The sequence below is a fragment of the Lissotriton vulgaris genome, chromosome 2_1, assembly GCF_964263255.1.
Source record: "Lissotriton vulgaris chromosome 2_1, aLisVul1.2, whole genome shotgun sequence".
NCBI lineage: Eukaryota > Metazoa > Chordata > Amphibia > Caudata > Salamandridae > Lissotriton > Lissotriton vulgaris.
In genome coordinates this window covers 1,040,331,734-1,040,346,758 of record NC_141687.1, presented here as the reverse complement: position 1 = coordinate 1,040,346,758, position 15,025 = coordinate 1,040,331,734, and the positions used below count along the sequence as shown (strand labels likewise).

Genomic DNA, 15,025 nt, shown 5'->3' with positions numbered 1-15,025 from the left:
GGCGCAACCGCCAAGATGGTATAGCCGGACGCTCCGGGGGCCCGCGGGAAAACCCACTAACAATGGATTATGATCCGAGATGGAGCGCGATAAATATTCACTGTGAACCACCATGGCAGAGATTCCAGCACTACATGCAAATCATGTGAAGCTTAGAAATAGGAATAATCCCGTTCCCCGGGAAGATGTGCGCGCCATACATCAATAAGCCCCCAACTAACTTGCCATTGACCTCTGACTTTCGACAGCCTATATATTGGGGCATCAGGTAATGGGGGATGGGGTCTATCCATGGTCACATCCGCCATGAAGGTAAATTCCCCGCCCAAAAGCACCGGGTCCGTGAAATAGACGGCCAGAGTTTCGGACATTTGAGTAAAGAAGGTTGCCTGATCCACATTAGGGGCGTATATACTGCAAAGGGTCACATCCCGCCCATGAAGGCGTCCCACCACTACCACATAGCGGACCTCAGGGTCCACTAACTGGTCAGTCACCTGGAAGGGGACTCCTGATCTGATCCAAATCAACACCCCTCTTGCAAAAGTTGAATAAGTAGTATAATAAAGCTGCCCTCTCCACCTACGTTGCAATGCTAATCCCTCAGTTCTAGTAACGTGTGTCTCTTGTAGAGATACTATCTGAGCGCCTCTACGCACCAAATAGGAGTGGACCTTGTATCGCCGTTGCATAGAGTGTAAGACCCGCACATTCCAAGTCATACATTTTACTTCAGGTAACGGACCTATGGATCAATTGTAAAAGCACATTAGGCCGCCAGTTCCCCCCAGACACGCTGGTGAGCACTATTTCCCGATCAGAACCCCCAACATTCCCAGAAACCAGCATCCCACCCACACCATTACCCTCCCTCCCCAGAACAGGCACTAACATAGTAAATCCCATCCAAACTGCCACCCCAACAAACGCCCTCTAGTGAGGACCAAAGACGTACTAACTGGGAACCATCCGGTGGGGGTAGGGTAGAACCTAGTAGATCAACAATAGTTAGCTGTTGTGTCCAGCACCTACCCTCCAGCAAGAACCGATACCCCACTAGTGAAGGGACAACACTCCCCGGATAGAAGGGCAGTAGCATATTAACGACCAATTGTCCCCTCTGGTCAACAAGTGTCACAATCACAACAATATGAAGCGGCAAGGGACATGGCGACTTGTGGGGCACATAGCAACAATCAACCTCAGGGAGAGTCACAGTCTACCTTGCTTGCTAAGAGGCGTCCACCATGTCATCCACTGTACCCGGTGTCACCTGGGGGAGAACCTGGCAGATAGTTTCAGAGAGCTCGGCGTCCGTATCTCCTGCTTCTTTCTCCGAGCCAGTGGACGCTATCGGCGTGGAGGACTTGGACCCAGAGATAGCCGCAACAGCCCGTAGTGCCGCCAACCGTTCCGTTTCCATCTGAGACGTAGAAGGGCCCTCAAGTACTGTCCGTCATCCCCTAGCTCGTTGAGATCGACGAGGGCGTTGTTCCTCTGCTGTACGCCGCGAAGGGAGACCAGCTGCTCCCTTGCCTGTTCGATAAGCTTCTGGCCATGTCCAGGCTTCTTCAGGGCTGTTGCTAAAATGTGTTTTACCGTCCAACACAATTCGCAATCGGGCGGGGAATATCAAGGAGTATTGTACGCCTTCTTCCCTGAGTGCTCGCTTAACTGCCAAGAAGGACATCCGGGCTTGTTGTTCTTCGAGGGTATAATCTGGAAATAGCGTGACATTGCTGTTGTCCACAGTGTAGGGGCCTGAGGACCTGGCCTTGTGGAGGAGTAAATCCCTATCCCTGTAGTGAAGGAGGCGTGCCACCACCAGTCGGGGCGGGCGCCTAGGATCCGGCGGGCACGCCGGCACCCTATGGGCCCTTTCAAGAGTATAAAACTGCGACAGTCCTTCCGGTGCCACCACTTCCCTGAACCAACGCTCCAAGTAGGCAACCATGTCGGGCCCTTCAATGCGTTCCGGCAGGCCAACTACGCGAACATTATTCCTCCTATTGCGGCCTTCAGCGTCATCAGCCCGCTTTTCCAGAGTCCGCAGCCGGGGCAGTACCTCCCCCATCTGAGTATCCAGCTTGCGCTGTCCGGGCCCAACTTCCTCCAGCCTTATCTCTGTCTGTCGCACCCTATCGAATAGCTTCGCATGGTCGGCCTTTAAGAGCACCAGGCCTGTCGCCACCTGCGCTATATGCTGCTGCGGGGCCACCCTAGTATCCGTTATGGTCTGCAGGATTTGGTCCACCTGGTGCTGTGGCAGCGTCCCAGGAGGAGCAGCCGCAGAGTCCTGTGGTCCCTGCTCCGTCGCCGACTCCACGGTGTCTAAGGAGGCACCCCCTGCTTTTCCCTGGGCTTCCCCATGGTACAGCTCAGTGGGCACAGCGCAAAGGGGGCAAGTACCTCACAGAGATTGATTGCTCACAGTGAGTGTGTGTGCAGAAGGGCTGGCGTACGGTATCCCCACGCATGATGAAAAATCCCTGCGCTCTATAGCGCCAGTCGTCAGCCTGCGGGCCCCAGCGTAGTTCATCCTGCTACACACAATCCATTGCACTGACCACGCACCATCACGGGCAGGAACTACTCCAAGTCGCAGTGGTCAACTAAGGCCCAACTCCCCGGCACTGTTCCGTCGTAGGCACTTCACAGCCCCCTCCGGGAGTTATCTCTTACCTCCAGCAGGGCCATGCATCTCCTCCTACTGCCGCCGCCACTCCTCAAGGCAGGGGACCAAGACAGGGTGCAGCAGCAGCCCGTGCTCACCCCCACAGAGCAAGGGCAGGGCCCAGGTGGACCCAGCTCCAAAGCGCAGCAGAGGCTAGGTCTTCAAGCAAATAGTTCCCCCGTGCAATGAGGCCAAGGAGAAGGGCGCTCCAAACACAGCGGAGCGGCCGGAAGCATCCAGCCGGAAGGGGAAGATAGTAGCGGCACCGGGGGCCCCACCAAACCAGCCATGTCAGCAAACGACTGTTGGCAGACCACCAAACCGCTCTCTGCAACTACCCGCAGCGCTTGTTACACTGCAGCTCCGGGGGATCCACGGTCGGCGGTGTCACTCTAAGGCCAAGGGTATATCCCGCGCCACCCGCTTCGATGGATACTACGCAGTGCCCCAGGGCACCGGCACACCTCCGAACTCCCCACCAGGGCTCGGCTCCGGCGTCCGCCTCCAGCCGTCTGGCCCGATATGGCACGCAGAGGACCCGCACAGTTCTCGGCCCCCAGTACCGTCCTCACCACACCTTCCTGTCAACCGGGCAGTCCTTAAGGGCAGACGCCACCATCTATCTCGGGATGCGCCATCACCACCTCCGCCATCTTGAGTGTCGGCCGAGTCAGAGATCAGAGGTCTTCACTGGTCCCTAGCTGCGTAGGAAGTGTCGCCCTCCCCAGCACGGCAGCTCCCGACACACTTCCGCTCTACAATGATCAAGTTAGGGGACTAAAGCAGCCCCTAAAGCAGGAGAATTAGTGGGGTTGGTGCGGAGCTACAGGCTCACACTTCCTTCTCCATCGGCTCTGAAGCCTTTTGTGCGGTTACTATGTTATCGATTTCAAAGTATGATCATTTTTATCATCAAAGTATTATCTGGCTACTTAGAAAATGCAGACGAACTGCACGCCGTTTTTTGCACCTCATTTTGGACCATACTCTGTTCTTGTTATTAGGTTATTGGGGTACTTCCATGAACCTTGCGTCCGTACAAGAATTTCGATACACTGAACTGTGAATTTTCCTAAATTTAAAATGAGATGTATTAATATTTTATCAATATCCTCTGTTTGAAGACTATGATTTGGTAGCCTAACTATAGCCCTGAAGAAGTCTTTGGCCAGTACCACTATAGACGAAACACGTGTTGGCGGCTAGACTGTGTTGGGAAGATCATTTTCGAATAAACGAAGAAATGAAGACTACACGACTTGTGATTGATTGTACTAACCTCATGTGTTGTTTTAGCTCAGGATATATCTTGATTTTGTATTATACATGGTACTGATTTATCATTACCGGTTTGGTTGTTGGTTGATGGCCATCACCTTATCCTTTGAGCTTGTCTTATTGTATATATAGATTTTCTTGTCACAACTCAGTGCAATTATTTACCCAGCCATCCGACTCTGTTTTTGCTGCATGTGTTTTTAAGCTACATCTACAGCTTCTTAAGTCCTTACAGTAGTTCCACTTATAAAGTTTCGGGGGGTAAAATGCAATATCTTAAATTGTTGTAATTTAAGGTTTGCAGGTATGAATAATTATAGAGTGATAAAGATCTTCTGATATCATCTGTATTTGTACCTTGACCGAATGTAGTTGTCCACTTCAGAGACGCATGCTCTAGGTCATCCTTAGCCTGCTCCAAGAAGGTGTTATAAAATACTGGGATCTTGGGCGTAAAGTTGAATTCATACAGGTGAAGTAATAATACATTTTTATCAATACATATGTTGTCTAGATTTTGTAAGAAACAATCATGCAACTGTAAATATTTTAAAGTCTTCTTTAGCCAGAGAAAAAGCATTTCTGATGTCTTGGAATCACCACAGCACATTGCTATAAAACAATTGGTCAATGATGCCAACCCCTGTTTGGCCCATGACTTAACTGTTTAGTCATGAAAAATACCAGACAGCAATAGGTTACCACAGAAAGTAGAATACTGGTTGAACGGTGAGCTCCAAGCCCAACAGAGATTTGTGATCTTGAATCTAAATCATTTTAATCTTCAGCTGCTAATCCTACATTTTTATAGAAACTGACCGAACCCCATCTGAAACATGGTAGTAAATTTGGTGTCCCTTTCTGAACATAAATTGGATATTCTTTAGACCAAGTACGACCAGTAGTATAACTTAAAGTCCTTATATGTTGTCTTGTTTGTTATTTACTGCATTTCTGCATACAAAATTAAAAAGAAATGCATTACAAACTACTCATATTAAGCTTATTGTGCATCATGAAGTGAAATATTGCTTCAGCGGTGAGCCCCTAAGCCCAATCCCTTACTATTGGCCCTTAGTGCCATTTTTAAAAGCGAGGATGAGAAACGAAAAAGATCAATAACCCACTACACAATCAAAGTCTATCAAACATATATTATACCATCCCTGCAAAACATCTAATTATTTGTCTTCCATAGTGTTATGTTTTGTAGTAGTGGAGTTGTGCTGAAGTTAAGACTGAGCAAGGGTATTAGTAGGATTAGGTGTATGAGTGCGACTATGCATTTGCAACCCGCTATGGGTCCACACGCAAGTCCACTTGGGGATTAGCTCCTTTGAGTCACCTTCTTCTTATTCTAGTAAGTTTTGCCTTTTTTAATCATTTTGAGCTTTGCTGGTTCCTGTAGAAACGTATGTGCTTCTAACTCCTGTATAGTACCAGCGTACTTGTGAAGGTTCCATCTCCATTCCACCATAAAACTGCTCCATTCCCTCACTGTGTTTAAGCCCATGACTGGTTTGTAAAGGTTCCCAGCAACCTATGATGGCAAGTGAGGACCATATATTTTTTTCCCAAATTAGGAAGGGTGTTTTGACCTTTTTGACTTTGTGATATTTAGATATATCATAACCACAGTCATTGTCCAAATATGGCGATATGTGCATCCACAACTCCCTCCATTGCTCTCTCAAGCCATTGTATTAGTTTCCAATACTTGTTTGCAGACTGTCGTAATTGGCTTTAACTTCGCCTGTTGTTATTGGCAGAGCAAATAGCGATGGGCATCCACCTTGGTTTGTTATTTCATATACTCGAAGATGACCATTACGCTGCATGTAGACTCATTGTCATAGCCATTTTAGAAAACAGAAAATAACATTCATGGAGCTGAACTTTAATTTCTATACTTCCAAAATAGCTAAATGTAATTTTCTATTCTTCCAAGATGGCTGTCACATTTAGACTAATCTCAATGTGGCAGTCATCTTTAAAGTTTAAAAAATAACTTCCAGGGTGGTTGAACTTTATTTTCTGTACAATCAAGATTTTCTAGCATGATTTACTCCAGGTAAGGCATGCTGGCACATAGTGTAATTCCGAGTTGCACAACTAGGAATGGATGAGGATCCATGCAATTAGCGCATTATTCCATACACCGAAGTTTGAAACTCTGAATGGCATAGTAATGGTGCATCATCTGTGTAATACATCCAGTTGTCTTTCTATTTAACGGTGTGCAAATACCACCCAGAATTGTGCAAAGATTACAAGACACTAATTCCATATTGCTAACTCATATTACAATTGCTACTAAACTGCTAGAGTGTGAGAACAGGTGGTGTCTAAACACAAATAGGTGTGAGTATGCAACTGATTTTTTTAAAAAAAAGTCTACAATCATGGGAATGTTATTTTGCATGTGGCATGTGGGTGTCTTAAACTGTGGATTTAGTTTCACAGATGTATTGTTTTAAAAATACTTTCATGACCGCAATTATGTTTGACCAGTAGCAGCTGTCAAAAGTTCATACTTATGGGATGTAAAGCCCTCCTCTAAATCTTACCGGCAAGCATTGGCCGTGTAATTCCTGATCCGGATTGAAAAACAGTGTTTATGGTCAAATTTTAATTGCTAGTGTTTCCTTCCATGAAAGTTTCCTCTGCTAAGGTGAAATGTGTGAAAGGGAAACTGACACAAATCATGATTAACGTGGTATGAGTGCTGACACACTGATTACTCCTGTTAGTCCCTTTTCAGCCACTGTCCGTCATGGGGGGGTCAGTATTCCTACATGCCTACTGCACTGGCACCCATTAATTCCTGATGCTGGGATCAGGTACAGGTTGCACTCGGGGCCATAATGCGTCTTCTGATTTTGCCAGCATTCATCCTTTCAGAATTAAGAAGATGAATGTATATACATCCTGCTGATGGGTTGCCGCATTCCAGTTCCACAATATTTAACTGTCTGTATTAAAAAAGAATAGTTCAAGACCAATAATTAATGCTTCTGCTTCTTCTAGGTCCATATTACCTATGTTGAAGCAGCCGAGCCTGTAAGACAAGTTAATGATAATGAACTTCCATCGAGAGAAGCTCAGCTTATGACGCTGGAAAATACAAAGGAATTTGATGTGCTTGTGATAGGTGGTGGAGCAACCGGATGTGGCTGTGCCTTAGATGCCGTCACAAGAGGTAATGTGCCTAAAGTTATGAAAGACAGAATTGTGACTGTATTGGAAAAATTGCCGAATATCATTTGTGTGTATTTTAATGTGCTGCGTACTTCACATAGTGTCATGCTAACATGTATACAGACACATTTCACAGTTCCTAGTGCAGTTTTCTTCACTGCGAGGAATCCGGTCACTCGCTAACCTGATCTGTAGAAAGAAAGTGTAGCAAACTGAAAAAAGATGGAGGACTATTGACTCTGAAGGAAACATGTTGCACATGTGGTGAGATTGTCTAAGATTAAAGGAATTCTGGGAAAACATTGGAGCAGTGCTAGGTCCTCTACAAACCACAAGCTCCACACTAGGTTTTGATCCGGGTACTGTTGGTGGTCGGGAGGAACCACCCCAGATAATGACTGAGCAACCTCGGGCAGAAACAATTTTGGAGCACTTTCCACCTCTTACCAAGGAGCTGTTTCACAGCTGTGCTCAAAATGTTTCATCTGGGTCCCCTTTAGATCCCCTCCCTCATAAGATCTGGAAGGAATATGGGCAAGAATTATTTCCTTGGATGCACCAAATCTGCTGTCAATCCTTAGAAGACAGGGTGATACCATAGGCCTGGAAGCAGGCAGTGGTAACCCCCTACTCAAGAAACCCTCCTTAGACTCCACTAACTCGGCAAACTTTAGGCCTATATCCCTTCTGCCATACCCTATAAAATACTGGAAAAGGTGGTCAGCAAGTCATTATCCGGTTACCTTGAAGCGAATGGTTTATTGGACAGGGATCAGTTTGGTTTCCGCCCAGACCATGGGACGGAAACAGCCCTAGCCACCTAATTGGATCATCTGCGAATGCGTGCCAACAATGGTAATTCATCGGTTCTAGTGTTACTAGACATGTCGGCCGAATTCAACACAGTGAGCCATGTGAAGTGTTGCTGGGCAGGTTGGAGCAAATGGGGGTCAAAGGCCGAGCCCTGAAGTGACTGCAATCTTACCTGTCGGAGAGACATCAGGTGGTAACTATGACCCCGTTTACCTCCGCCAAGCCCTTGGTACGACATGGGGTGCCACAGGGCTCGGCAATAAGCCCCATTCTCTTTAATATATATCTACGCTCGCTGATCCCCATCATAAAATCATTTGGGGTTGACCTGGTAAACTATGCTGACGACACCCAACTGGTGTTTTCTTTAGAGGGGAGGCAGGCAGTGACCATGGATATCTTTCAGGAATGCATGTGTCAAACTGCCAGCTGGCTTAAAGAAAACTCTTTACAGTTTAATAGAGGGAAGACAGAGGTGGTGTACTGCTTCACTGGTAAAAGGTTACACCATTTGCCGCTAGAGTTCAAACTCACTCCAAGAGATGAGCCCCTGGCTCCAGTTAAGACCTTGCGCCATCTGGGCATCCTGATTGACGACGACCTTCAAATGGCATCACAGGCAAATAAAACGGTCAGTGTCTGCTTTGCCTTATTGAAGGCATTGTGACAGATACTTCCACTGCTGCCTGAGGAGACAAGACCCTTGGTAGTGAGGAGTATAATTTTATACAGACTAGACTACTGCAATTCCCTGTATCTGGGAGCCCCCCAATACATTCTGCAGGAATTAGAGGTTTCAGTCCATAGCGACAAAGATGGCATTAAACAGGCAACGCAGATCCTCCACTATTCGGGCTTTGAGAGATCTCCATTGGCTCCCCGTTAGGGAGAGGATCTGTTTTAAATCACTGCGCATGGTGTTTAGAGCAGTAAACGGAGCAGGCCCGATACCTATGCAGGAGAGATTTACAAGGTAAAAGCCGGCAACACATCTCCGCTCGTCTAGTGCCTTTCTGGTAACTACTTCCAAATTTAAGAAATCCAGTACGGGAGTTAGGGCCTTCGGCGTAGCGGCTGCATGCCTTTGAAACGATCTTCCTATGAGTATTAGACAGGTGAACTCCCGGTTAAGTTTCAGAAAGAGCCTAAAAACCTGGAACTTCCCTAAGAACTGAGAACAGTGCTCTCACTGATAATCTGGCTCATTGCCCGCTGTCATTATAGGCTAAGTTGCAGCGCCAGGATACCCTTGGGGTGACAGTTGCGCTATATAAGCTCTGCAAACATACATACATACACTACGTGCCATTTGATTAACCGTTACAGTTGCTTATGTAATGACTTTTGGTAGGTTGCAAATACAAAAATGTGCATTTTATTGCACAAACTATAAGCACGCATCTCTAAAAGGGTCAACTTTTCAATAACAAACATTTTTGCATAAAGTACCTGTGTCTAAAATACATTTCAAGACACCTTTTCCATCATATTTGCAATCTGTTTGCTAAAAACAGAAAACATACACTCCTACAATGCTGTTCAAACCAGAAAATCTAAATGTTACACCCAGTGCTTTGGTCCAAGAGATATACCTCTTTTATCAATTCATTTTGATAATACCTTATTGTATTATACTCAATGCAGTGCATATCACTGAAAGAAAAAATTGGATCGTTGTAACTGAAGGGTTAGCTAGAAAGTTAACTGAACTACATACCTACCAGTAAAAAGTCAAAATGAATGTGTTCTACAATAGAGACATGTATAATACAATAGTTAACCACACAAAATAGACCTTTATTTGTCTTTGTTGGCACTTGGCATAGGGCATTTCCGTCATTCTTGAAGAATTAAAAATAGCCATAATCTCCTTGCATTACTTTTTTTGGGGCATTGAAAGCTATTATAAACCTAATTTTTCCAGTGAACTATCTGACATATACATGTTGTATTGGGATCTGTTTAACAACTTTCAATGTATATGAAGTGGGGTCAAGACCAATACCGCACACTTGTTAGAGAAACTGAAAATATCTGGCCACCTCAAAATATTTCTCTTCCCACAAAAAAAGATTGACCGTTTAATGGCTATTAAAGTAGTGCTCATCTGCTGTATGACAGCTCCATTAGTGTATGTCCTTATATGATTTTAAGGTGAGTAGGGTCAGGTCAGATGTTTGCAAATCCAGTACCAAACAGTATACTTAGTGTGTGTGCCAGGAAAGATGGGATAATCTGTTTTTTTTAAATATTTTTATATTAATACAAGACAAAAACACAATGATCAAAATAATTCCTGTCAACAAATATGCATAACACAGAATACACTTAATGATATATATGAGGGCAATTTAACAAAAAAATAGAAAAAGAACAAAATAAGAGGCCATACAACACAAAACAAATGAGTATAGACATAAAGTAACATTTTTTCTTTTATCTATTTCACCCTTCAAGCCTCATAAAACTCTGAAAATGTTCCCCAAATTTTGAATCCCAATTTCTTTCTCCGCCTTGATGTTGAAAGTGAAAAAAGGCTCGACTCTAACTTATAAAGTTTATACAAACGTGCTTGCCACTGTTGGAATATGGGCGGCTCTTTTTGAAGCCACTCTGTGGCAATACAAAGTCGAGCAACAGTCATTGTAAAAAAAAATGAAGTATCAAACTGTGGAGTTCATAAGTGCTACTATCTGACGGGATCTTTCCTAACATCATCATTGCGGGGGTAATCTTTAAATTAACCTTAAAAATTAAGGACAGAAAGTTTTCAATATCCTGAATGAATCTTCCTAATTTAGGACAGGAAAATAAAATATGAACACTGTCTGCATTATCAGCTTGCCAACGAAAGCATTTCCCATCAAAACCTCTTCTCCATTTTAACATTCGGGCAGGTGTATAATACAAATCAAATAAACTTTTAAAAAACTGAGCTTTCAGGTTTGCAGACATCAAAACCTCTTTAGAGAGCAAAATCAAATTCTCAACTACAATCTCATTGTCTGCCAATGATTCCACCCACTTTGCCTGTATTTTCTCCAAATCATCAGGCTTCACTTCAATGAACATATTATACAGAATGCCAATTTTAACTTGTCGTGCAACTCCCTCTACAATATTACTCTTTTTTAAACATAATTTATGTCTCATAATGTAATCTCGTATTTGTAAGAATTTGAAAAAATAACTTCTAGATAAGTCAAACTCTTCCGACATTTCAGTAAATGATTTACATTTGCCATCATTTGAAAAAAAATCCCCCAACCTTGTCACCCCCTTTTTTTGCCAGTTACTGGCAATTCCATCTGAAAATATGGCAGGTAATGATCTGGCAGAAAAATACGGGGTGTAATATGATAATTTCCCTATATCAATGGTGTGAGCCACCCATTTCCAAATTTTATGAGCACTAATGAGCACCTTAAATCGGGTCCTCTTGTAGTAATTGCCGTCGATTTCATTGAAGCAGATTAATCTTGCATATGTTCCTATCAAAATCTCAAATATGGAAGGATGATTATGTACGTAGTCAGATGAATCTCTTATTAACAAAATTTTCATTTTTAACAAAAAACATACTATTTAATATAGAAAAAAGTCAGGTACCCCTAATCCACCCCTTTCCACAGGCAGCATAAGATGTTTCATCGCCCTCCTGGGTTTACCGGGACTCCAAATAAATTTCCCACTAAGTGACTGTAGCGCCTGCAGTTTAGATTTTGAAAACTCTAAGGGAATAGACCGAAATAGATAAAGAATTTTAGGGAGGATATTCATTTTTATAATATTAGTCCTACTTATGATGGCAAGGTACAACCGATCCCATTTCTCGAGAGAGTTCTTAATTTTCTGAAAAACATTATTCCAATTTGCATTAACCAATTCTTCCATGTCTGTTTTAATCCGTATCCCTAAATAGGTAACCTCTCCAACCACCCTCTCATCCTCCCAAGTTATAGCATCTGAACAAAGAATCTGAGTTTTGGCTGCATTAAGTTTGTACCCAGTTATCGTCCCAAAGTCTTTAGACAATTTCTCAATCTCTGTGCTAGCAGTTTCAGGTGTGTCCGTTACTACTGCTATGTCGTCCGCATATGCGAATACAGAAAAGGAAAAATCGGAAACAATAAAGGGAGGAATTAAAGGGTTTCGACTTAATAGCTCAATAAAGGGATTAATATATAAAGAAAACAATAATGGAGAACAAGGGCAACCTTGACGTGTCCCTCTAGTAATACACAATGACTCTGAAAGTCCCCCCGAAGCAGATATTTTTGCTGTGAGATTGAGATAAAGTGTTTTTATAGCTTTAATGTATTTTTGGCCAAAACCCATTTTATCCATTAAAGTCCAAAGATACTCCCAAGACACTCGATCGAACGCTTTTTCGGCGTCTAATAAAAAAAGCGCTAATTTCCGTTTGTTCACTGCAGCCAGATCAAATAGCGTAATAACCTTATTAATGTGGTCAACAGTACTTCTTTTAGGGATAAACCCATGTTGATATCTGGATACCAATAGCACCACTACCCCGGATAACCTATTCGCTAGAATTTTCGAGTAAATCTTATTATCCACATTTAACAGTGAAATAGGTCTATACGATCCTACCACGTCAGTGGGTTTTTCTTTTTTACAGAACACAACTATCGTTGCTTCAGACCATGTAGCGGGTGGATTGCCATCCTGAGCAGCTAGTATTACCTGGTATATCTCATCCTTTAGAATATGAAAGAAGCGTTTATAGATTTCAGCAGGCATTCTGTCTGGTCCCGCAGCTTTACCTACTGCGAGACCATTCACTGCAGTCTCCACTTCTATCATAGTTATGGGTAGGTCTAGTTCCCCAGCTACTTCAGGGTCTAGCCTCTTCAGTTCTATCAGCATTCTATCATACCACTGTTCATCCATATGTACCCCATCCTCCCTGGCATAAAGATTTGCATAACATTTTTTAAATATTTCTAAGATATGTTCTGGGTCAGAATGTGAGTCTCCCCGGGAATCCTTCATTGAATTTATGATCTGGGCTGACTGCTTCATTCGAAGCCTAGTAGCCAAAATTTTACCTATTCTCTCCCCAAATTCATAGCTCGTCAATTTAAAAGATAAGAATTTCCCTGCAATTTCCTTATCCCAAAATCCCAAGATGTTAGTCCTGGCCTTGATTACATCATTTTCCTCTACGAATAACCCCGTATTGCCCAGTGCAACCTTACTAGTTAACTGAGTCTCGGCTTTAGTCAGAAGTTCATATAAATTATCCAATTCTTTCCTTAAATTCTTACGTTGCCTGGCTACGAAGCTGATGCATTCTTCCTGAACCCTGCCTTAAATGTATCCCAGACTACGGGAATATTGGCAGTGCCACGGTTTTCATCAAAGAAGATTTGAATCCAGCCCTGCATATGTGCAATAAACTCAGAATTTAACCCTAACTTCCTATCATATGAAAAGCTGGATTGTATCTTTCGTTTAGCTAAGCGATGGATATCTACCACAATAGGAGAATGATCTGAAGATACCCTGGGATAAACTCTGACATTAGTACCTTCTAATAAATTTCGGGGTAGGAAAAAATAATCTAATCTCACAAGCTTTTTATGAGGATGAGAATAGAAAGTAAATCCACTGTCGCTCTCACGCAGCATACCCCAGGCATCCACCAATCCATGGTCTTGTAAGAGATTCACGAGTGCCTTAAACACCTTAGGCTTACGTCCTTTATAAATTGCCTGTGAGTCCCTTAAAGCACTATTAGTGAGATTTATATTGATATCTCCACAAATCACTATAGGATGTTGAAAGTTGACTAACTCCATGTTAATCTCCACTAATGGGTCAGGGTCATCTAGATTGGCCCCATATACCGAGACTAACGTCAATTGACTATTTCCAGTTTTTAATTCCACAATGACCCAGCGACCCTTTTTATCTTCTAATTTGCGACCTACTGTTATTGAGTTATCCTTAATTAATATAGCCACTCCACGTATCATACTAGTTTGTCTCGAAGCGGATACCAATACAAATCCTAAATCCCTTAAAAGCGCCCTTTTAACCCATGGAATATGCGTTTCTTGTACACAAACGACATCTGGTAGTATGTATTTTAATTCCGCTGCAACTTTGTGTCTTTTTATTAGATTGTTTAATTCGGCTACATTCAAAGAACATATTCTCAAACTATTTCCCGCCATTTCAACTCATATTCATAATTCCCGATTTTGCCAGTTACTAACTCATAAAAATAAAGATGTACGTAATATACAGGATTCATCCTTTCATAAGAGCCATAATACTTTTCAATGTAGCGCCCATTTTCCTTTATGGTCGTATCTTTTCCATGTGATTCCATCATGCTTTTGTCTTGATCAATTTTTTTTCTCCACCTTTTTTCACCCTCCCGTGCCCCAACCCCACCCCAAACACCAATCCACCCGCTCACCCCCCCTGTCCCCCCCTGTCCCCCACCCTTCATAGAGGCTTTAGGACTTATGGTCCTGTGATGAAGTTTGCCGCTCCCCCTACCGTCCCCCAACAGAGTTTACTGGACATCATCTTTAACAATCCCATAAATCTTTCACTAAAGGTGAGAAATGAACAACTTAATAAATCAGATTGAATATGTTGGACATTCAACTGGATTTATAGAGACAGTAAGTACTCTTTAGCAGCAGCTTTGGTCATAAAAAACCTGGTGCTCTCTTTGTGAAGAACCTTGAGTTTTGCAGGAAACAATAAATAAGCCTGCGCACCTTTACCTTGAAACTGAGTAATGAGCTGTCGAAACTGCCATCTTAGCTCTACAGACTGTTTACACAAATCCGGTCTAAGAAAAAGTTCACAACCGAGCCCCTTATATTTTTTGTCCGGGCGAGCCTTTATGAATATTTCCTCCCTTGTTTGAAAACTATTAAAGGCTACTAATATAGCACGAGGTTTTTTGTCTCTAACATTGGCCCTGAATGGAAATCGGTGAGCCCTCTCCACCTCTCGGTCCCAATCCCATCTCCCAGACTCTGGCATGGCAACCTTCAAAAGTGACACTATAAAACC

General features: G+C 43.3%; 1 protein-coding gene across 2 annotated transcripts in view; it reads left to right on the top strand.

The window, feature by feature from the left end:
* GPD2 (glycerol-3-phosphate dehydrogenase 2) overlaps positions 1-15,025 on the top strand; it is a 1,314,993-nt gene that overhangs the window by 415,478 nt on the left and 884,490 nt on the right. For both annotated transcript variants that reach the window (XM_086956671.1, XM_086956673.1), the window contains exon 3: positions 6,980-7,151. In XM_086956671.1, coding sequence (XP_086812797.1) covers positions 6,980-7,151 — 172 coding nt within the window. The remainder of the gene's footprint in view (positions 1-6,979; positions 7,152-15,025) is intronic.